The sequence below is a fragment of the Lonchura striata genome, chromosome Z, assembly GCF_050655825.1.
Source record: "Lonchura striata isolate lonStrDom1 chromosome Z, ASM5065582v1, whole genome shotgun sequence".
NCBI lineage: Eukaryota > Metazoa > Chordata > Aves > Passeriformes > Estrildidae > Lonchura > Lonchura striata.
This window is the reverse complement of record NC_140740.1, coordinates 66617291-66641933: the sequence shown is the minus strand read 5'-3', so window position 1 is coordinate 66641933 and position 24643 is coordinate 66617291. Positions and strand designations below refer to the sequence as shown.

Here is a 24643-nt window from a genome sequence, read left to right as displayed (position 1 = left end):
TCTTCCAATCAGAGTATCATCTCTCTTATGCATTTGATGTATACCAAGGTTTTGCTAGAACATCGGAATTACTGTGTTCAGCCTAAGAGGCTTTGGCTGTCTGCATCTACTATCAGCTTGGATTACTATTAATACAAATAGAACTCTGCTAAGATTTTTTTTCCAGACCCAAAGCTAATGCTAATAATGTTAAAACCTTTTTTGAGAACTGGCACTCATTGAAAGTTTAAAAAAAACTTGGTATGAGCAAACAGCACATATTTATGGTGTCCTTGTAATCACTAAAAATACCTTGAAATTTTCAATTGAATACAAGATGAAATTCACAAATACAACTAATTAATTTGACATGATGGATCATCTGGATTCCCAAAGTCATCATCCCAAATGGCAATAAAAATAGCTCCTACACCTTATTCAGAGATACATACCAAATCATAACCATCTTAAAGCAACTACAGGGAAAAAAATCACACCTTAGTGAGACAGGAATAAGAAATCAGAGGAAATAAACACAGGAATAGGAATAGGAAAAGGGCAAAGTGTTCTGATTCTGCTGAGGGGAGAAAAAATGTGGGGTATTTTTCACTCTGAGGATATACTACAAATCCGTAAGAGAAGTTTGCTTACTCTAAATTAAGATAGCTACTGCCACAGCTAAGACAGCTATAAAAGGAAGGAGAAGAATGGAGAGAAAGAGACATATGTAAAAGCACTGACAGAGTTCTGCAAACCATCCTCAGATTCACTCACAAATGAATGCACCCACCTTAGCTCCAAAGAGAACTGCATCTTTCACATCTATGCTTCTATTTAGCATAACCAACTGCCAAAAAAAATTAGAAGGATCACATGCACTGTTTAACAAACTCTCCTATAGGATAGGTTCTTTTCATGAACTAATTAATCATGAAAAAGGCACACACAAAGGATATTTTTCACTTACTGATTCATGTTTTCCAAAGTATAAACTGTAATTTGTAACTTACAGGACTAACTTCAAAGAATGCAGCTCCAACCCCTGGTTCAGTTTTTCTTTTGTGTTTGCTTAAAGTGTCATGCAATCGTTACAGCTTTATTAAATACTTGCAGTAGTAGAATATAAGTATTCTATGCCATGCTTTTAGTATTTCAAATGTTCACTGTAGGGGAATTAGCAGAAAAGTATGATGAAGCAGAAAAAGAGAAAACAAAACTTGCAAGCCTTCCTGATTTGCAGCCTTTGCTTTTACCTAAAAGTTGAAGACAACACATACTTTATATAAAGGGGGGGGGGTTTGTCTTCTAACATTCTTTCATGGTGTGCATGCAAGTGACAGGTGAGCAGCTCAAGAATATAAAATACTAAACATAGAAAGAATAAATAATATTTGAGAAATTTTCTTTTTTTTGGCATTAAATACATATTGGGTTTATTTCTGGTCACTTCTTAGCATTCTTTCTTTAATCTAGATTTTTGTATAAAATGGTTAATTTTGTCAACTACAATTACGTTCAGCCTGAAAACTATTAGTTCTGTTTAAAGGTTAAACCCCCCATATCAGACTGATGCTAAATGAAAAATAAAGCTACACTCTGTTACTTCTAGGGAATAGTTCTGCACTCCTCTATGTTCTGATTAATTTAGTTAAATAGATTTCCAATTTATTTCTTGGCTATTAGATAATGACTCAATGTAAAAAAAAATCTAAAAATGGAGGCACTACAAGCAGATCTCTTAACTTCAGGCTATTTCCAATCCATGGCATGTTTGGTGCAGATAGCTACATACATAACAAGAGACATGACAAAACATATTATATTTACTGATCCTTATAAATACCTCAAAAATATAAGGGAAAAATATTTAAGAAATAGCTGTTGATCTTCACACAGAAGTCATTTTAATAGTCTCATGTCTAAATCTGACAAGCAACAGGTAAACAAAATTTATTCAGCCACTGGAACATTCAAATATTATTTTTACAGTTACTTATCTTCAAGTGGTTAAAGGTGCTACCCTAACTATTAAGAAAATATATTAGTTAAAGGACTTTCTCTTTGAGTGATGAACCAGGAATAATTTTGACATGATACATGATGATATTTTATACTTCTAGTACAATATAAAATCTGACTACATTTTTTAACTTTCTAACATTTTCCTCAAAATATGGTAAATTATTAAATTCAATAAAAATATTTATATTTACATAACACCATGCAGTGATTTTTTGCTACCTAGAATGTCTTACACTTCTATTTATTCCTACATTTTAAATAGCTCATAAAAGAGGGTGGGTTTTTTTATGATAAATATGTATTTAAAAATGTCAGAATACATTCAATAAAAATGCTAAACAAAGTGCAAATCTATTTGAGAGAAATAAGGTAAAGATACAAAAAAATTTACATAGTTACACAAACTCATATTTAAAAACCAGGACATTACTAATTCCTGACAATTTAATTTATAGAACTTCACACAGTCTTCTAATAGGAGATCTAGCTATAGGTGGATTAAAGGTAAAGACAGGAAAAGGAGAAGGGATAAGAATAACGAGGAAGAGGAAGACAGATAATGTTAACATTAGTTTATTTTCTGTTAGTAATTTCCAGTTACTCTTTCAGGGTTATAGTTTATATAGACGTTGCTTTCCCTCTGTAATTATTTTATATCTTACTCTATACTGTAGCCACATAAAGAATACAATTACCTGGAAATCCCAATTTCCCCCACCAATCCTAATTTTTAATATGCTAAACTTAATTATGAGGATTAATAGTTCCTTGATTACACTTCTGCCATGTTTGAAAAAACAGGAAAGCCCTTAGTATTCACTAATCAAAATAGTATTTAATAGATTATCTGATTAAAGATATGATTGCAAATATTTTTAATTACAAGATACTTATTAATAAAGACAAAAAGCATTTAAGCAGGACTAGATCACTCGACACTCTGCATATTTAATCAGCAATGGATCAATACTATAAAATACACAAAGAATTAAAAAGCTCTTGATTTTATATACTGCAGCTACATTTTCATTATTTTGAAACACAGTCTTGGTAAAAAGATTGGAAAACTACCCAGTAAAATACACTTCCTAATTTAAGGTGAAAAGGAGAAACACAGCAACAACAAAAGCAAGTATCAGCATTTTTAAAAGCTTCTAAGGGGAAAAATGTATGTAGTAGATTCCATACTGTGCACCAGGCAGGCTGTTGAATACTATTTTCCCTTCTATCCTTCCTACAGAAAATAAAGGGAAATTTCTCTTTTCCACATCCAGAAAGTACTGATGCTAGAGGATATTGGCATATCACTGTACACCATTCAAACAGTTAATTAACAGGAAACCCTGGTAGCATTAATTAAATTAATAAAGTCAATGTCCACTTAGTTTATGATAATACATCCACTACCTTGCACAAAGGCCACATGGTATCTATTAAATTTATAAAAGCCTATCCATTAAATAGTTCTACCCCAGAGAAACAAGTTAATTACTAAATCATTTCAATGAAATTTTTTCCTCTGCAATACTAGCATAAATCACATTAAATCATATTTAATGGATCATAACAGAAGAATTAAGAAAATTTCTTTTCTTCCATAAAAATAGTTTTTTACAACATATGGAAAAATGAAAACAGTGTTTAGTGTTTGAGATAAAAACAATCAAAGGTAATCCTTTAAAATTAGGGTTCAGATTAGTCTCTGCAAAGGATGCTGTTTAACTGAAACATCTGGTAGTGTTACGTTGAGAGACAGGCCTTTTTTAACTTTGGAAATGAGATTAGTAGATCAGTTATTTGTAAGTGTCCAAGTAATTTCTAATTATTTTATCTGGGTCACAGATAATCCGCTTTTACACGGCTCCCACAATGACATCAGAGGATCACTGTTGAACTGATTATCCTGTTACCTTCCACCATGCATGGGAAGACCGGATTTTCCTTTTGTACAGAGAAAGAGAAAGAAGTGGCTGATTGCTTCAGACAGGTGGCAGCCAACAAAATAAAGAATACCACAGATCTTGAGAGGAAGAAAATCTCATATATGCAAAAGGTACCAGCTTTTAAAAAGCAGTCAACAAACTGAATACTTCTTAGCAGTTTCTGGTGCAATTTAAAAACTCACTAGATATGAGCAAATATCAAAATAATCAGAAAATACATTGTTTAAAAAACAGTACACCATGGCATTTTTTACATGTTCTATAGTAATGCCTTGTAGATCAAACATAAACAATAGAATAATCATGCACTATAAACAGAAAAACTGGGTTATTATCATTTAAGTCTTAATGTGAAAGACAGAGAAATCATTTCTTAAAACTAAAATGGAATATGAGTGAAAGAAATGCAAAAGCCAGGGCTAATCTTCTACTAATATATACATGAGCATCCTGGTCATTCCACCTTCTTTAAAAAGACTGAATCAAAGCGCTCTTTTTAAAAGAGCTCTGTGCCTTCAACAACCATACATCAGAAACAATCTGGGGCTGATAAAACAAACTTTTTTCCCTTGGTGAATTCTTCCATTTTCCTTTAAATAAATCAATAAATAGGCAGGTTATGGATTTCTGTGGTTTTGTTGTTTTTTTGGGTTTTTTTTTGGTTTTTTTTTTGAGGGCTTGGGTTTTTAAACATCTATTACATATAAATATGAGAGAAAAGTTCTTGAAAAACACATGTCAAGAAAATATGTTTTGAGAAAGCAAGTAAATTCTGTGTACTATTTGATTTAGCTTCCCTGTAAATTTTATTGTTTCATATAATGACACGGAAAAAAGCAAATGGAAATAAAAAATAGTGACACAGATACATCCTTCTCAATACTTTCTTCTAGCTTAAGTGCAAAGTCCTCTTTTCTAGATAAACTTTGGTTTTGTCACTTCAACACAATGTCACTAATACACGCAAGCAACTGTTGCACAATACAGATTGCCTGTATTTTTTTTTTCACAGAAGATTTTAAAACTATCTGAGATGGACAAAGTGATAATTTACCTATAAATTATACTTCTATGACATACAACAAAGCCCCAATAAAAACTAACATCTCTACCTTCATGGATTTTAAGTGTCTATACGGGAGCTATCTTGTTATCCCACAGTGATTAGGAGGAAAGACTACTTGTGGAGTACAAGCAGCTACAGGAGGTCTGAAGTAAAGAGCAACAATAATCTTTAAAATTGTTACTTTCAGTGAGAGAGTAAAAGAGTTGGATCCAAAATTCTTTCTGGTATGTTTTTGTTTTACTTAAAAGTTTGCTTCTACTTTTCAAACAATGTAATTTAAAAAGAACACAGGCTCCAGTTGAGGAATATAAAATTCTAAATTGCTCTACAAGAAATGACAAGGAATAGAGGATTGATAAAGGAAGTACCAAGTACTAGAGACAGGCTGGCCTTCAACATAAATGCATAATCATTTTGGAAATTACCTTTTGGAAATTAAAACCCATGTTTTAATTAATGGGTGAAAGCAATTTTTTCCATCCAGTTCTCTAAAAACTTGAATATTTTAAGTGAGAATACTAATTGTTGATGAGATTTTATGAGGAGTATCTTCTTAAGAGTCCTAGAGTTCCTAAATTAGGATTTTAAATTTCTCTCTATTTCAGAGGCTTATGAATTAGAGATAACCCAGATATTTTTATTTTCAAAGTATCCAAATAAAACTTCCCTGAGAGTAATGTAAAATACATGCTAGAAGAAGTATCCAAATTCAGGATGATAACAAAATTAGAGGCAAATAAAGCTCAGAAAAAGCAACTGGGGAAGGAGGAAGAAATGAGCCATGTGCCCCTTCTGATAGAAGTGTGTTTCACATATGCTAGTTTCTAGGGAGAAAGCACTAATCCTGTATACAGAGGCCACCTCAGCTGCTCCCCTCTTCATCAGAACAATTCATGTCAAAAGTTCCTCTAAGGACAGTTTTTGCCAGCCAGCTGTTCTCCTCTCATTGTAGGAAGTCACCTCCTTTGCTCTTTGGCTTCCTGGACCTCCAAATGAGTTATGAATAGCCTTGTGCTAATGATACTCTAACAGTGATACTGCAATCACAGTGGTGGCAAATGTACTAGGAGAAATTACTGTATGGTAGGTACTTAGACTATTAATCACCTTATCAAGCACTAGAGCCTCAAGAACATTCTCCCTGTAGGAGACAAATTTTAGCATACAGCTCACGAAGTTTTCATTTTTACTAGAGAGCACATTTTTTCCGTTTACTGAACACACATGAAACAGGATAACAGCAGAACACACACATATGGAGAATATATGCATATTTTTCTTAAAGACCTTTTTAAAAATTGATCTACTGTTATAACCAATGACAGTTACGCAATGACAGGCACAGATCAGTCAACTGTGCAACAAACCTGGATTCTGCCAGCACACATGGCAGAATACTTCGCCTTCACTTCATCCTGTGCTGCTTTGCTTTTCTGTTTTTAGCTACTGCCCTGTTCCAGAAAAACATGATTGAGGACATTTATGCATTCAGCCAGATATTTTATGACTTCTGAAAATATATATCAAAGAGGAGAAAATGCCAATCCTCTGAAAACCTTTGAAAAATTTCAGCTCATTCTTATGGTTTGTCAATCTAGCACTTACTGCTAGATTCTAGTGGAGTGTAACTCTGCTTCTAAAAATGTACACAAAGATCACATGCAAATTTATTATACATTAAACTTTATCTATCTTGGTGCTTTACCAAAAGGATAAACCTATGTAAATATAAATCAAGAATCTGGAATTTTTTAATAAGCATATCCAATATTCCTTGAAAAAATGGGCCCTAGCTGTATGTTCTAAGACACAACACAAACGATTGGCTTCATTTCTGGAATATTATGTAATGATAGTCAAGCAAGTTTACCTTATGGAGAATCAGGAAGTCTTGTTACAAAAGGGTTAAAGTTTGATTAATCTTAGATTTATCTTTCTTTCCAAAAGTTTTTGCAGAAGTTGCAAGGTTAAACACCAATGAACGTTAACCTGCTGGACTCATTCAACAAACTTTAGATCACAGAGCTGCAACACTTATTGTCTCTACTATTTAAAACCAGCTTTTTTTCCCAGGAGCTGTGGAATTAATCTTGGTAGATGTTAAACTGCAAAAAGAGGCACAAGAGCATGAACTACAAGAACGTGTATTACCTGCTTTCCCATGCAAGCACAAGAGTTTGCCTCTTTCAAAAGATCCATGCTCTTGTCTCTTGCACACGTCTCTAGGTAGGTTCAGCAATCATTGAAATTAATACTTCCAAGAATAGCCATGGAGCAATTAATATGACATGAATGCTTTAACTGTATATCCATACTTGGAAGCATCTTAAGTTTGTTTCATGGTCATTTTCTGCACTATCACACTTTAACGATTGTGTTCTGCTATCAAGTTTTGATCTACACTTTATACTAAGTTCATTTCATCACTAATTCTGTATTTAATATAGAACTCTTTTCAGATACTATTTACTTAATTTACACAGGAAGGCTAAATGCTGAACTCCAGCACAGAACATAGCAGAAACATCTGTGTTCATGGTTCATTGCTTCTACAGCACTTGAATGTCTTGCATACTCAATGCGCTCAGCTTCTGGGTAAGTATACCAGTTTTGCTGCTTTACCACCACAGGCATGTATTTTGGGAGCCTGCAGAGAAAATAGTAACTCACCTGCTGCCCTCTCCTCTGTCCTTTCCAGCAAAGCATCAGTGCTTTCTAGGAAGCAATTCTCAACACTACAGTGCCGGCAAGCAAAAAACATTTGCACCAAAAAAATTTCTGACACCACTTATAGACCAAGCACAACTGCAACAAACACACTTGCTTTGTTTGTTTGAAGTCTGACTGATTGTTGCCAAACATATTTCCTCAAAATGACTGTATTATTTATTCTTCCTAATTCTGTATTTACAAAGAAAGGAATGAAAAGGGAGAAGACAATTGTGCTGCTGCTATGAAATGCTCTGAGTGGGGGATGGACTACATGACCTACATTCTTCAGTGAGTCAATGCAACACCATCCACATGATGTGAATGAATTAATGATTGGAGATACACCAGTAATGGCTTACTACTTCCCCAGCAATCCCATCAAGCCTAGAAACTTGTCCATGTGACAGTAGTCCCTCTACTTTTGGGGGATAGGTAGGGCGCAGTGAGAGGCCCTAATAAAGACCTGTACTTTTTAGCATCTATCTCTCATAGACCATCCACATCCACAATTACTGTAGCACGTTTGCTTTACAAAGCTTGGCAAAGACAACAGAAGAGTGTCCAGGCATGCTGCAGCTCAGCGATTATGATTTCAGCAGAAAAACTGGAGTAAAAAATGTTATTACCCCACACCTCTTCTAGTGTAGCTGCCAGCTCTGTAAGTGAATAGGATGTGCTTCACAATATACTACAACTGACAGAAACAAAAAGACTTGGCAGCAGTTTATAAATAGAGTGCAGTGGTGGCAGCAGCCTGAAAGTGTTAAGGCTCAGGACAGCAAACTTACAACTGGGCATTTGTGCCTGTTACAGTGGCAGTGCAATTGGTATCCTGTGTCAGAACAGAAACAGCCCAGATTTCAGGTATATCTGACAGAAACAGGTTCAGTCTGAGAGGTCTTATTTCACATCCAGTAATAGTACCTGAATGGATGCTGATGGTCTGCTGCTAAAATTTAGTCCAGCTTCTGGCAGCATATAGAACAAAATCATACTTAGGGTCCAGGTTCCTTGTTTTCTTCATTATCCTTTCTGTGGTTTAGTGTAGTACTGATCAGATGGGTTTTCTGATCCTTCTCATAGATATATCTTTCTCATAGTATATATAGATAACTAAAACAATATTCATATTTCATTATCTGAACAATTAGGCTCACTAAGTTTCTGTCTCTGTCTCACCTGTTACAGGTGAGCAGAATTCACCACATCAGCCAGTTAGCCACCATAGTGGTGGTCCAGAAAAACATCCCAGCTCTAGATCATGCAGACATGAAGGCAACATTTAAACAGAGAAGAGAAAACATGTCAGCAAGACCCTGGAACAGAAATCAGCCACACAGTAAAGGTGCACAAAGGTAAATCTGTTGACCTGCAGGTTAAGAGTACATGTAGAACATAATATAGTATAGTAGCTGGAAAATGGTAGTAATAATAGCCAGTAATAATTGTAATAATAATAGATAGTATAACTACCATGACAGGAAAAGCAAAAGGCAGTAAATATGAAAAGGTGAAACCAAAAAGCATATCATTGCTTTATCTAAAAATTTAAAACTACACTGTAGTTTTTTTCCTTTATTACATACAAAAGAATTACACTATACAGTTAGGTTTTCCATTATGTACTTACAAAAGTTAATACTGTGCAAACCATAATTCCAAAGTAAAATCTCAGGCAGATCTCCAACATTGTAGCCAAAAAGATGCTGCCATCTTGTACATTATTGTCTTTAAAAAAAGTTCAGCAGGCTACATCACAGACTCTTTCAACATGTATATAGCCAACTAATGCACTCTCTCTGTCATGTTGAACAATATTTTAAACATTTGTATGGATTCTCAAGATAATTTCAAAAATTTGCTGTCAGCTATTAAATTCTAATGTACAGAACAGGATGTTACACCAAAAAAAGGTTGTTTCTTGTAAGTATTTATTACATTATCAAATTCATTTAACTGAATTTTTTTTTCCATGCAGAGGATATTTTTTTTTTCTGTACATCTAAATGCAGAATACCCATCTGGACTGTAAACAGCACACTTATATTCCACAGTTTAGCAAATAAAGAGATGAACATAAGCATATTTATCAAAATACTTAACAAAGATGCTGATGCTGTGTTCTCAAAATTTGATTTATCAGTTAGCCTCACTGTAACATAAATTTTGACAAGGCTTCACAAGAGTTTAAAATAAAAACAAGAATCAGCTACATATCTTGTACACTGTGTAATGCCAGGATATGGTATGAGTCTATTTTACTAATACAAATCAGGAAACTTTCTTGAAAGTGTAATTATTAGACACTTGTTTGTTAGGAAGCTTCTTAGTTTTCACTAGTGTCCAAAGGCTTGACAGACCATGTATCAAACAAGTGCCTCATAGTCTTCCCTTAAATGCAATCTGCTTTTCTGTTTTGACTAACTGTACTGAAAATAAAAGTAATATATACTTCTAAAATTAGATACTTACAGTGAAAATACCCACTAGCTGAGTGTAAAAGAGTCGACTTATTCCACCTAATATTATTAGACCCATGAAGGCAGATATTCTTAGGAGAGCAAGTTCATGTCTAAATACAAACACATCCTAGAACAAGATAGAAAGAAGAGAGACTTTAGCAGTTACAAATTAATTAAAGTCTTTGAACCAACTGAAAATAGCAGATAAGAGCTGTAAGAGGTGCTCTCAAAGCCTTAAAGCTGAAGGCAAATATTGAATTCTGAGCTACATTGCACATCGCTGGTATATTTATTTATGTTTTAAAAACAGGAACGAATAATATATTCTTTACACATGTTACCAGTTGAGGTTTTATATTGCCAGACTGTTAAAAAAACTCCTTCAAGTAGTTGAGGTTTTGGAAATAGGTCAAGCTCAAATGGATTATTTCTAAATCTTCCATCTCAAACTGTGCCAGACTATTACACACAAACTATATAATACAGTAAAACTACTCAGTTAAATGGTCTGATTTATTATACCTCAGCCACTAGGCACAGCACATTTCATTTTTACATCACCTCTTCTGAAAGAAAATAAACAATGCAAGATTGACACTTGAAAATTGTACCTACAAAGTTCAAGTACCCATACTGAATTGTTCTTACTGTAGTGCTGTCTATTATCAAATATAAACTTATCTCCAACTTTTAAATTTTGGCCTTGAGAGGATTACTGCCACTTTGGATAAGGGTGAACAGTACAGATGCTTCAGGGCACACAAAAATAAGGATGTATTTGATATCTGCAGTGGAAAGTCTGTACTCAACCACCAGAAAACAAGACAAGCATTACAGAATGTTATGTAATGTCTTAAAAGGATAGAGCACCTTATTTTTATCACAGATAAAAATAAGGTGGTGTTACATTAGGTGCACTGTGACTTCAGACCATATTCTCTTATTTTTAAGTTACAATTATGTTCTTAAGGCTTTCATTTGAATATACTCATCTGTTTTTCCACTTAGTAAAGCTAGATCATGGCAGGAAAATATTAAAAGCTTCCAAGTAAACTTTATATTACAACCAGAATATATAAGAGAATTGAATAAAAAAAACAACCAAAAAAATCCCTCAACCAATCAACAAAACAACAAAAAACAACAATAAGCCCCCACCCCCCCTCCCCCCCCAACACTGTTTATGTTCAAGCACTAGAACTTGAGGAAGCAGAATACTGGGTTTTAATTAAACAGAGAATAGTTAACACTAATTATGTTAAGCAAAAAAAACAAAAAAAAAAAAAGTTGAATTTTTCATTTAAAAAATTTCCATGAAGGTTCCACATATAAACCCAGGAAAAAAGTTTAAACTACCTATTAAAGCTGTAAAGAAAGTAAGTATTTAGTGAACAACTAGAAATCACTAGTTAAACAGCTAAACCAGAAAACAATCCCCAACAGTCTTTTCTGAACTATTGTAATGATGCATCCCCTCTCCCCTCACTTGTTTACACTGGCCTTTCTTGACACTGCAGAAAATAGATTAATTTCCATTTCTTTTAATGCTTCTTACTCATTTAATGAGTTAATTCAAAGATAAATCAACTCAAAATAAAAGCAGTCACTATCCTTTATTTCCCTTTCCATTAGCTAATAACAGCTTTAAAAAAAAGCAAGGTAAGACACACCTTCTACTAATTTTAAAATACTCCTTCATATCATCATTGTTATGCTTTATTATATTTGAAATGCTATGATGTATTCAAGCTCAACTTCACAGAAAACAATAAAATATAAGAGTGCCAACAGCAAAGTTAAATTCTGAATCTAGCATGACACTCCCTCATTAGCATCTCCTGCAACTTTCATTTACAAGAGTTCCTTCTCTGGAACACCATTTTCAGCCTGAAAAAAATACACCACCAAACACATGACAAAAGAAAACCCTAGAATACACAAGAGAAGTTGCATTTTCTTCTGACTCTTTTAAACCATGTTAAACTAGAGTTACCTTTAAAAATACCATTACACTAGAGATAAAGTAGATAGACCTTTTAACACTAAAGAACACAGAATCATAGAATCACAGAATGGTCTGCACTGGAAAGAACCTTAAGGACACCCTAGTCCCAACCTCCCTGCTGTGGAAGGGACACTTCACTACAGAAAGTTGCTCAAATCTCCATTACATTTGGCCTTAAACACTTCCAGGGACAGGGCAACCAAAAATTCTCTAGGTAATTTCTTCCAGTGCCTCCTGAGCCTCTGAGTGAAGAAAATCTTCTTAATATGTTATCTAAACCTACTCTGTCAGTTTGAGGCCATCCCCCCTTGTCCTGCCACTACATGCTCCTGTAAGTAGAAGCACATTATCTTTCTTGTGGGATCCCCTCAGATAATGGAAGCCTTAACTTTTCAAGATGAACAAACCCAGTTCATTGAATCATAGAATCATTAGGGTTGAAAAGGACTTGCGGAGATCATCCAGTCCAAGCCCCTTGCCAAAGTAGGGTCACCTAGAGTAGGTGACACAAGAATGCATCCAGGTGGATTTCCAGACATCCTTACTGCAGTCAGAGAGGATGACCCCACAGCCTCCACAGGCAGCTGTTTCAATGCTCTGCCACCCTCAGTGTAAATAAGTTCTGCCTCATGTTGAGGTAGAATGTCTTGTGCTTTAGTTTATGGTCACTGTACTAAAACCAGTTGCTGGGCACCACTGAAAAGAGTCTGGCACCATCCTCCTGACACCCATCTTTGAGATATTTCTATCTATTGATGAGATCCCCTCTAAGTCTTCTCCAGACCAAACAGTCCCAGCTCCCAGAGTCTCTCCTCATGAGAGAGAAGCTCCAGACCCCTGATCATCCTCGTGGCTCTCCACTGGACCCTCTCCAGTAGCTCCTTGTCTCTCTCGTGCTGGGGAGCCCAGAACTGGACACAGCACTCCAGCTGTGGCCTCACCAGGGCTCAGTAGAGGCAGAGGATCACCTCCCTCGACCTGCTGGCCACACTCTTCCCAGGGCACCCCAGGATGACATTGGCCCTCCTGGCCACGGGGGCACTGATGGCTCATGGATATGTAGATGTCTTTCTTGTGGTCCTTGATATTCCTCTATAGGCTTAATTCCAATGGGCCTTGCCTTTTCTTGTTGCATCCCTGCATTCCCTGTCCACACTCTATTCCTCCCATATGCCCTCTCTCTTTTTCCACATCCCTACCAAATGAATTCCTAAGCAATTCTGAAATGGAAATCAATACTGGGCCCTCAAATCTGTACAGACAGAACAATATTTTTCTATAGAAAACCAAAATATATGCAGTAACTGAGGTTTTTGGTGAACAGACTTTAATAATATAATGAATTACACAATTCTACATGGGAATAGAAACGTTTAACATAATGAAAACAGAAGAAAAGACCATTTTAAAAATATAGTAATAGTAATAAAAATTATAATAATGATTATAATAATATATTTAGGCTGCTGTAGCTTTGCATAAAAGCTCAATGCAATTTGCTTTTATTATTCCTTTTCAAAGCTGACAAGAACTTTTTTTCAGCTGAGAAAATCAATCAAAACTATAATCAATCAAAACTTCTCAATAACTAACCAATCCCTCTTTCAATGTGTTTTGAACAGAATCTCTTGTTCAAATACCACTAGTCTCAGTGCAGTGTGACTACTGAGTTAGTGTGATTTTGGATTTTGGGGTGCAGGCTACTTTTGCTAACAGAAAGAACTATACAGACTGAACCACAAAGCATACACACGGATTACCTGACATCACCAGTGCATGAACACTCAGCTATCATGGCACAATAGTTTTGTTCCAGAACAGATTTTTTTACATTGTGCCAAGCTGTCATATAGGGCCTTGGCACAGATGTTGAATGAATATTCTTTACAACACGAGAGCTTTCCTTCAGGTAGCCTCTTTCTAATTTTCTTTATGTCAGCTCCACAGCCTAACTGGTCTGTCAGAACTTCACGTTCACATGGGTTGCTGCCACTGCCTTTCTACTTAGCAATTCCTACACCACACCTATGTATACTCCCTCTTCGCTGCTGTCTGTTCTAAAGGTTTCTAAATTCCATTTAGCTCCTATTTCTATCTATCCAGTCAAACTGCAAGGATTCTTAGTTACCCATAAAAATGCATAGAAATGTGAACAATAAGTATTTGTCACACAACATGTGTAGGTCTATAGGATTATGCTGAAAAATGGACTACAAACCATGAGATCTGGTATCTTTATGTCAATAGGCAATACTAAAATACTCTATAGAAAGAAGTCTCCAGAACAGATAAACAATAGACTTCCTCAAACCTATAGCAGAAGACATGCCTCATCTTCATTTATGAGCATCAACCACTACAGAAGAATGCTACCACTGACTAGGTCAACAGCTACCACAGCTTCATGCTATCATACAGGAGAAAGGTCAAAAACCACAATGGGTTCAGCCCTAGATTGTAGTCCATCTACTTACAATAACAATTAAAAAAAAAGCTCAAAAACATAAAACAAGTCCCTGCCCTGTGCATTATTGTGGTATTGTTTCCAAGGATCTATAGTACTCCTTTAAAGCAGCACACAGTACTGAGGACAGAGCTTTTGGCAGGAAACATAGGACTATTGTATCTTCATAATTTTTAATTTACAATGGAAGATTAATTTATTTAATCTTTATTCTTTACTGAAATATGACACACATATTAGAGATGTGAGATTAATATACAAGATTAATATAGAGATCAGTATACGAGAAAATATATAAAGAGACCTCTTCCTTTCTTGGGGAACAATATTTTGTGTAACACATGATAACGTCCTTGTCTGTGTTCAGTTATAAATGCCTGTGATGTCTACCCCAGGCAGCTGATGAAGTCAATCTATCAACTTGGCTATTGCAAAAACAGTGTATAATACAAAAATAAAGAGGGGCTTTCCAAAAAGCAAGCTAAAAAATACAGACTGCAGGTTTTGTAGGAAGAAAGAGGAAGGACTTAATATTATTGTACTGTCCTTATAACTATACTGTAAGAGAGCAAGGTTGGGTTGGTTTTGCAAAACACTGAGAAGGAAAATTTTGATGTTTCCATTTTTTAAAAAACTTTCCCATCCTGTACATAATTTTGTGCTTCTCAGAGAAAAAGTTTCCTTTTAGACTCTCTTTACAGTATAAATGTAAATGTTGGATAATACATATTTCCAGATTTTCATTATTATTAGTCAGTGCATAATATTACTGCAAAAAATCATTTTCCAAAGTCAATAGCAATGATTTCTAATTGCAGAAATAGGAACAAAATAACAAAGGGTCCTAAGTTTTGTATGTCAGGAGGTTTGGCTGACAATTATTGCAGCAACATTTCTAGCAAACAGAATATATCAGCAGAATTCCTTTTGCTTAAAAGATTAAAGCCTTCTATAAATAAGGTAAAATATACTGCCAAAGCATTTACTTTTGCAATTTAACCAGCTGTATCCAGAATCTGTGCCAGCACAGCCACAGAGAGAACAACTATGTGGTGATAAATCTAGTATTTATTCTTCTCATCTCACTATTCACGAGATTGACTCGTTCCTAAAAGATACAGGCTTCCTGACATTTTTTCATAAAGACGTAAAATTAACAATATTCCTGTGTTAACCTCTGAAAATCACCAAAGCTTGCAGAAGAACTAATATGCTGATTTTATTCAAACAATGTATTTTTCTTGTGCTATCATCCCACATAATCAATTTAATTATGATCTGGTTTATTTCTAGCAGTAATTGCACTCCTCCTGCTGGACAAACAGAAGTAACAACCATACCCTAACTTTCTGGCAGTGTATCACTTACAAGGACCAAGACTACTATGAAGCAACTTTCTGCAGTAAGAGGTGAAAGTTTGCATCTCTACAGAAACAGCTTCATCCACCACCTTTAGAGCTATCACCCTTAACTCAGAACAGTTAATTAAAATTTTTTGGGGTTTTCTTTCTTGACCCTTAAAAAATAAAACCACACGTTTTAATTCAGAAAGAGATACTAACATGCTGGTCAAATTTGCATAATGCATTAATCAGTACTGTAACAAAATTATTATTTCACAATAGCAGTAAAAGCAATTTTAATTCTACAGCTTCTGCATTTTATACTACTTTATATCTGAAAAATAAAAATTTAGATGAAGGCACACTGCCAAAAAATTCACAAGTATTTTAATGAGCAAGAATAAGCTTATTCCAGATGGCTGTTTAGAAAAAAAATAATACAGTTCTTTGAATCTGTTCTAAACACTAGCTCCTGTCAATTCAGAAAATGTATGCACTCAGTCACAGCCAAAATTTCAACAAAGAACAGCGCTTTTGTGAAAGGCTGAAGGTACAGCACTCTCTGGAATGCTGTGCCACCTCAGCTTTAATTGATATAAAGGAGATAAAAAGAATCTTGCAGTATGCTTGCCTAAAACGCTAACTACTATACTAAGCCAATCTTTTAATCAGTCCTGCTCATTTGGTGTCAAAAAGATATAGTTTGGACAAATATTCTGTGGCACAAATCTATACAGCATCATATCCTTAGCAACACTTAAAAAAATCAGCTTCATGGAACTCTGGTGTCACCTTCCAGGCAGATACATTGACTAAGCATGCCAACTATTTTAGTTTTCTCTACTTCTGTGCTCTCCTGTTCTGCAGCTGAAAAACTGAGAAAGCTAAATACTATTCAGTGTTACACTGTACTTAACAAAGGTCTGAACAGCCCAGACCTGCTCTATTGTTTTTCTATATTGTATAAACATATTTTACTCTTTGGGACACAGAATACTGTATACTATAGCACAGATCTACTTTGTAAAAGGAAGAGTTTAATTTGAAGCGTTCACATATGGAAATTTATATAGCAAAAAAAAAAACACAGGTAAAACTAAACAAAACTAAACAGAGCAAAGTAAGTGATTTCTTCCACAGTTCTCTGTAAGCTTATGCAGCCAAATACAGGAACCTGATCCCCTCCTCAGGCCAACACTTTAAAATGGGTTAAAATAATTATTGCACATGTATTCTGCCTTCTAACCTGTCAAAACTTAATACTTACTTAAAGGAGTAGGTGTTAAAATTAGGTCTCTCTCCCAGCGAATTCAAATAAATCCAGTTTTACTGGCAAGAACAAGTTTTATACATATTCATACTTGTTTGTTGAATTATCATTATTAATGATTATTTATTATCACCTCTTTAGGTATTGTAAAATATCTGAAGTAAACAGGATTTCCATGTCCCTCTCTGCGCAAACTACCCTCAAGCAAATAATTTGCTTACTTTTCATATTACTTTTAAAAAGCAACACTAATGGACAGAACTTTGGATTGTTACCTCATACAGTGTAATTACATAAAGCAATACATTCAGGGAATATTCACAATAAAAAGGAAATATCCTACCAAACATTATACTATTAGAGGCTAACAAGTCTGTTTCAGTGCCTATTGAAAAATGTTCCAAGTTGACAGAAAATTATTTTCTGTTATATATTTTAAAGTCCCTTTAATGATTTAAATGGAAGTATTGATGTAGATGGAAAAAATAATTCAATTCCTTAGAATACAAATATTTTCAAGAACATGTTACAAAAAATCCTCAACTTTGGAATGTTCTACATAATAAAAGCTTGGTATCTATGTACACTTTTATCAGTTTTAGATTATCCAAGTAATATAGTCTTCCTATACTTTCAGCTCTCCTTTGCCATATAATCTTCACATATACTTTTATAGAAACATCATACCCACTTCAGACTGACACAGGAACAAATAAGAAACTCAGAAGACTATGCCCCATCCTTTTCCAGAAGCAGAATTTTTCACAAAGTGAAATTCTCATATAATGTAGGACAAAACCACATTACAAACTTTAGTTGTTCAAAAAAATGGAGAATGGGACTTGCCTTATCCAAAATAAAGGGTCCCAGTAGCCTGGAAAGATGAGTATGATATCACCAGCAGAGAGCATGCTGGGGTGTCACATCAACACAAAATTAAAAAATCTTCTGCACTTCAGTATCTTCTTCACCTCAGTGAAAAAATCTCAACAAAATTTAGAGTGCAGTATCTGAGATTATCTTACTCTCTTATGACATTTGGAATTCTACTGAATTTTGAAAATGTTTTAAACTTGCTTTCTAGGTTCTTCTCTTTAGTGTACTCGTATTTGTTACAGTCCAGTAGAAATACAAAGTTCATTTCAGATTTAAGCTAGAAATTCTTATGGTTCTTCATAAGCAAGAGAGCATAATGGTTTTCTTATAAAGAAAGAGTTCTAACTTTGCTGTTCTGGCACTTTCAAGCACTGAACAACTTTCAAGCAATCTTCTTCAATATTCTGAATACTACAGGTAACAGGCATAAATGAGCACCAGAAAGCAGCTTTACAATGTAAGTTTCATAGTGGAAGGAAGTCCTTGATTTTTTACTCTAGTCCAGTCAGTAAATCCACTTTCTCTGTGTATACAACTGCTTTTTACTGATGACAAGACATGGAAATACTGTAACTATTTATATATAGTCCACATGAAACAAACCAAACTTAATTCTCCCTTAACCCACATAACCTTTTCAAAGCAATAGAAAATACTGTTACAAAACCAATGTATATTTTCCCCTTGTAAAACGACCATGTGTTTTTCTCCTTTCTTGAAAAAAGCAATATCAGCTTTTAAAAATATGGTATTAGGATAGCTATAGATTCTGCATAAATCTACTTTGGAAAATGTAAAAGTAAATTTGAATACATCTAAAGTAGTTACCTTAAGTCTTTCCAGTACTAATAATCACATCCAAGGAAAGCTAACTGGTTCTTCCCTCCTTTCCTAGATTCCTAAGAGAACTAGCATTGTGTTTTTAACACAAAGAAATCAAATGCCCTTTCATAAAAATATTTTGTTACTTTCCATTAATCAGTTTGCTTAATAACATACATCTAGTTGAACTCTCTTCATTGAGAGTGAACCTGAGCCATCAAAAATGTACAATAACTAGATGCCAAAACAAATTACATTGGAATACTCTTTGTCCACTTCACAGAGAAAACAGGTTCTTACCCAGTTTTCTTTTTTCAGAGGCAAAAAGTAGTAGTAATGGCAGAAGTCAAGTATCAGCGTATAGGAACTAAGGATCTGAGTGTAGAAACACAGCTGTAAAAAGAGCCAGTGATTGTCTTCACCAACACAATTATTAATCCTGCAGAGAAACAAAATATGCATTTATAAAAACCAAAATAAAAATACTAAAGTAATGATACTGTGACTAGAAGACTTTATGATTGCTTAAGAAGCAAATAACTGAATCCCTTGCACCACAACTTAAAGCCTACATTGTGCCACTGAGATCATTGCTTAGAACAGGAGACACACTTCTCTGTATTTTTATGTAGCAAAGATACTGCTGCAACTTTAAGTAAAACTCTAGTAATAAAATGGTTTTTTGAAAGTCTGCAAAATTTCAGAGTACTATGTCTTATCTTCTGCTACTCAATAAATTTCACAGGTTGTGAACTACAGAAGTACAAACAAAATGGAAATGCAAACATATGTTTTAAAAAAAATGTGATCACAGGCCACCCCAGTAACAAAGAAATATGACTTAAAAATGAACCAAAGGCACAGAAGACAATACAGGCATCCCTATTCAGAAACTCCTCCATACTCCAACATGAAAAGAGTCAAGGAAACACAAGGATTCTATCTGTATTAGGTACAAAATCAAAAGTCACATGAATGCAATTTCATACAAGCATTGGCACAGACAATAGTACCAACCTAAGCCAGCATGACAGAAGCACTATACTAGTACTAGTCTCTGAAGCAGGAAAACTTGACAAAAAAAGGTAGTTTGAAAAATGGCTAAACCAACATAAGGGAGTCCTGACATCAATTTTGTCCTGTGCAGTTTGTCTTGTAAAAATTATACCTCAGAAATGTTTATTTTCACTTTGAGTTTTACTGGTAGATACAGAAAAGCTGAAATTTATTACTTCCTTGCTTTAAATGCCTAAATGATTAAGTACCACTGGGAAAGAAACAGAAGAATGAGCAGCAGTCAAAACCACAAATTTCAGAATGATTCACTAAAACAACAGTAGATAATTAGAAGAAAATGTCCTGGTTTTACCATGGACAGTGGTGATCCATCCTCCTCACGCAATGTCCACAGCGACTGCAATGGTGTGATCGCTTTGGTCTCATCATATTGCATTTGTTACATAACTCCCAATGTTCTCGTTCTAGGTGAAAATGTAAAGACACGTTAGAGAGATTTAAACTCAATAATGCATACTCATAATAAATCCATATGCTTGTAACTCTAATTAAAAAAAACAAATCTTACTATGATCTGAGAAGGATAAGCACCACATAAAAAGCTTTTTCCCACTGTGATCTTAATTAAACTGGAAGATATTACTGCTACTCCATGCCAGTTTCTGTCTCCAAAATGCCCTGTCTTCCTATAAATTTCTACAAAGTAATTATTACAGAACAAAAGCTGTGACTCAGACAAGGAAGACTGCAATTCAATTATTCCCTTACATATATACTGTGAAAAAATTATCTGCTAGACAGAATCAAGATACAATCTCACTGCTATTCCAGAACCTCCTGAGGAAATACTACTACTGCTAGCTATAATATGATACACAGTGAACACTTCAGGAGCATCTTCCATCTCAAAGCATTTTAATGACATGCATATCACCACATGCAATTTTACATATGAGACAACCAAAGAAAGATATAGAGGAGAGGCTTGTACAAATATATACTATTTTTAAATTACAAATGTGAGATTCTTTAAAAGCTAATCTCCAGAGATACTGAGTAGCTGAAAGTACCAAGAGAACTATTGTGCAGCTTGGCAATTATTTATCTCAAAATGCACCAACCAAATTAGAGGAATTCTTTGAAAATGAAAATTCAAATTATATGCTTAAAAATTTCATCTTCACATGTGAAACAATAAGATTAACACAGAAATAATTCCAGTCACAAAAGCATAGATTTTCTGTCTTTAAGGAAAGCAGGTGGACAACTTAGAAATACTTTGACTGTTCAAATCTTTTCTACTTAAACAATCTTTTCTGAGGCACAAAAATTTCTCGTATCTCAGGGATAGAAGGCAAAAAAAGGACAAAAAATATTTACAGTAGGACATTCTGAATTTTTATACTGTAAAACACTGTCCCAATGTAAACAAAATAAAGTTATATTTAGCACTTCTGAGCCACCTGCAGGCAGCTCTAATCTGGTCTGGCTTGCTGCAAAATAACATTTGGACACTGGAAGTAAAGAAACCAAATATCTGAGATCATTAAACTAGTACTAATGACAGATGGAAACTGATTTACAATCTGTTCACATAAATCCAGTGTCACAAAGGCGTCACTCACTAATAGGGTAGCTACCAGCAGAGTTCAGGAACACCCCAACTCATTTTTAACACCATTTATACTATGTAAAAATGTATCCTCCTGTCAGCCTAGAGCATACCAGACAATTGAAATGCTACCTCCAAAAGTACAATACCCCTGATACACATCAAATCAAAATAGCAAAGTCATGATCTAGCTGAAATATTTCACCTTTGGAAGTACTTATTAAGTATGACTGCAGTATGGACTGAATGGAGCATGCAAAGTTCGGAGAGCTATGCAAAAAGATACCTTAAATTAGAAGAAAACATTTATGTACAAAGGGGATTTGCACTGTTCCAGGTACTTTGAAGGTAAATGAAAACTCCAATATAAATGTAACTGTCTGTAACTAGCATGTCTACACTATCCAGCTCAGACTGCAAAATCCATGTTGCTCCTCCTGCAGCAAAAACTCTGACTCCAGAACACAAGTCAGAAACACCTGATGTTTTACTAGACCAAAGGATCAGTTGCCAGAAGCAGAAAGAACACTGGCATGAGAACTTCTGCAATTAGTGGGGACACATGTGAATCCCAGGGAGATACACCCCTTTCTACAATCAGCTGTCTACTTCATGCACATCATATCATCAGCACTAAGGCTAAAATGACCATGTTTCCAAACACATCATCCTAGACTTTCAGTAACATCTGGAAAAGAGAGCATAATTTTATTCTGGGCATTCACCACATTTGAAGACAAGACTGAAGAATTCACCCTCACTGGGTGGGATACATTTTCTTCATTCATGAAGTGTTATCTGTTAATATGACAAAGCTCATGCTGTTCAACAGCCCTACTCCAGTCTAAACTCCTAAGTAAAAACCCTATGCATTAGATAACAGCTCCCAACAGTTCATAAAAATATTGTTCTTCTCTGTGGAGAATCATTAAGGTTTTAAATTTCCTCCAACTTCTGGAGCACTGGATACCATACAGGAATTGTGAGATAAATTTGCAAGGACAGAAAGGACTTGCTCTATTAAGTTGCTACTTTATAGAAATGCAGTGTAACTAGCACCATGGTTTGGGTTTTTTTGTTAACAGCCTATAAAATTATAAGACTCTGGAAAAAAAACAGCAGAAAATACACAGGTAAAAACCAGCAAAGGACTACTTTCCACCACCATTTTCAACATCATATAAATTTACTTAGACAAAAGATATAGAATTAAAATAACTAGCTATTTATAAACATATTTAATTAAATATTATCAAGTTAGTAGCATATGCATTATGTTTGAAAGTCTAGAATGCAAATAAAAATCTTCCTGTGGAACAATTTCCTAGCAGAAAGTCCTACATAACTGAACTTTCTGGTAGAATACAAGTTTAAGAAAAAGAAGTTTTGAAACTACACAAGGAAAAATGCTAGAAATTTACGACTTTAAAACAGTGACATACTAACTTTATTCAGCAGGGTCAGCTTATGGTTTCCATTATATTTATTCCTAATTATTTTGAGGATATTAAAATAACTTTCAGTCAGTTATATAGAAACAAGTTAATGTACCTGTAATTGGTATCTTTGGATTTTCAGGTAGTTTTCCTGGATCTGCTACTGAGGCTCTAAATAATGAAGCTATACAAAACAACGAGCAGAAGTAATAACCTACAAAAAAATAAATAAGCATTTGTTAGACATTTTCCTATGTGCAAAGCACACCATACCAAAAAATACAGCTGCTGCAGAACTAAGCAGAAAAATACTCAGCCTTCTCATTTCAGATATATTTTTGATATTAAGTACACAACATTAAGTACTCCCCAGTAAATAGAGTGAAAAAAGCACTATGACCATAGTACTGTTTTTAAGAAGTTCCTCTACCGTCTTATCACATAAGCACCAACATACCACACCTCAAAACCTCCATATGAAAGATATTCCCAATAGTGCATCTTCACCTTGAAGTTTGTTCCAGCCATAATTCAAGATTTTCCCCAGCAAACCTATTAGCAAAACTTGTAAAAACTAACCCATAAAGGGACATATGACAAGGCTAACAAGATTTAGATTGCTGCCAGTCATCACTACTGTCACACCAAATTCTGACAGGCACTCACAGATGTGAACCTGAAATGCTGTCAACATGTTCTAACTACAGGGCATGAAAGCTACATTCAGGATTTTCACCAGTTTCCACAAAAACAAGTTCTACAGAAACACCTGGGAAATGAAGTGTCAGAGCTTCTTAGAACCCGAAAATATCAGACACATCCACTACTCTTACCCTTTATCTTACTATTTGTTTTTACTTTCACCCTAGTTTTTATTTTCTGACAGGATTTTTTTTTAATGTATATTAAGTAGAGACATTATTTTATTAGTAGAAAAAAGTTAAAATTACTTACACAAAACTGCCACAACTGAAATATTTCCCTCTTCATAATGAGGAAAAAGGATGACCTTTGGAATGAAGATTGTATTGTACAGCCAGACAAAGATAATTAGGCCCAAGCAGCACCAACCCTGAGGGTCAACCACAAAGTGAATTCGTTGCCCCATTGAACACAAACAGATAATAAATTGTCACGACCCAGGAAGATAATCCTAAAGGGATAAATAATAAAAATATTTTTTTAAAAAAGAGTAAATTAACTAGTGCAGCCTATAGGGTTCATACACTCAAATTTATACATTCAAGTAAGAAACAAAAACACCCGTCAGCTTTTGATTTAAGGAATTACATAAAAATTTAGAAACATTTTACATACATTTTTTAAACACCAGGTAGCAAAACATTTTATGATTTCATTAATTAGTTATATCTGGCTAAAAAGTAACATTCAGCACCAAGATGCAAGCAAAACTACTACCTGGGAAAACTATTAAGTAATAGATAAAGCAGTAAGTGTCGGCCAGGTGGCAGCAAAAGAGAAAACTCTTCCATCAAAGTAAAAAGGTTGCAAAGCAAATAAGAAATACAAGGAATTATTTATGTTCCACAAAGATTCAACCCACCCACCTATCACAGTCTCCCCCTGTATTTCATGGTTGTTTTCCAAAAGCTT

The 24643-nt window shown here is 34.6% G+C and overlaps 1 protein-coding gene across 6 annotated transcripts in view; it reads right to left on the bottom strand.

Annotated features, from left to right (window-relative positions):
- Positions 1–24643, bottom strand: part of ZDHHC21 (zDHHC palmitoyltransferase 21) — a 36787-nt gene that overhangs the window by 6692 nt on the left and 5452 nt on the right. For 2 of the 6 annotated variants that reach the window (XR_014951038.1, XM_085566017.1), the window contains exons 1-6: positions 23984–24141; positions 23145–23243; positions 20334–20445; positions 19265–19403; positions 10195–10311; positions 770–826 (exon numbers count right to left, since the gene is read on the bottom strand). Coding sequence is in view for 4 of the 6 variants with exons in the window: in XM_085566017.1 (XP_085422143.1) it covers positions 770–826; positions 10195–10311; positions 19265–19403; positions 20334–20445; positions 23145–23243; positions 23984–24137 (678 nt within the window). In the remaining 2 variants the exon portion in view is untranslated. Of the gene's footprint in view, positions 1–769; positions 827–10194; positions 10312–19264; positions 19404–20333; positions 20446–23144; positions 23244–23983; positions 24183–24643 lie in introns of those variants that run through there. The other 4 variants (XR_014951039.1, XM_021525540.3, XM_085566016.1 and 1 more) reach the window with 3 other exon arrangements.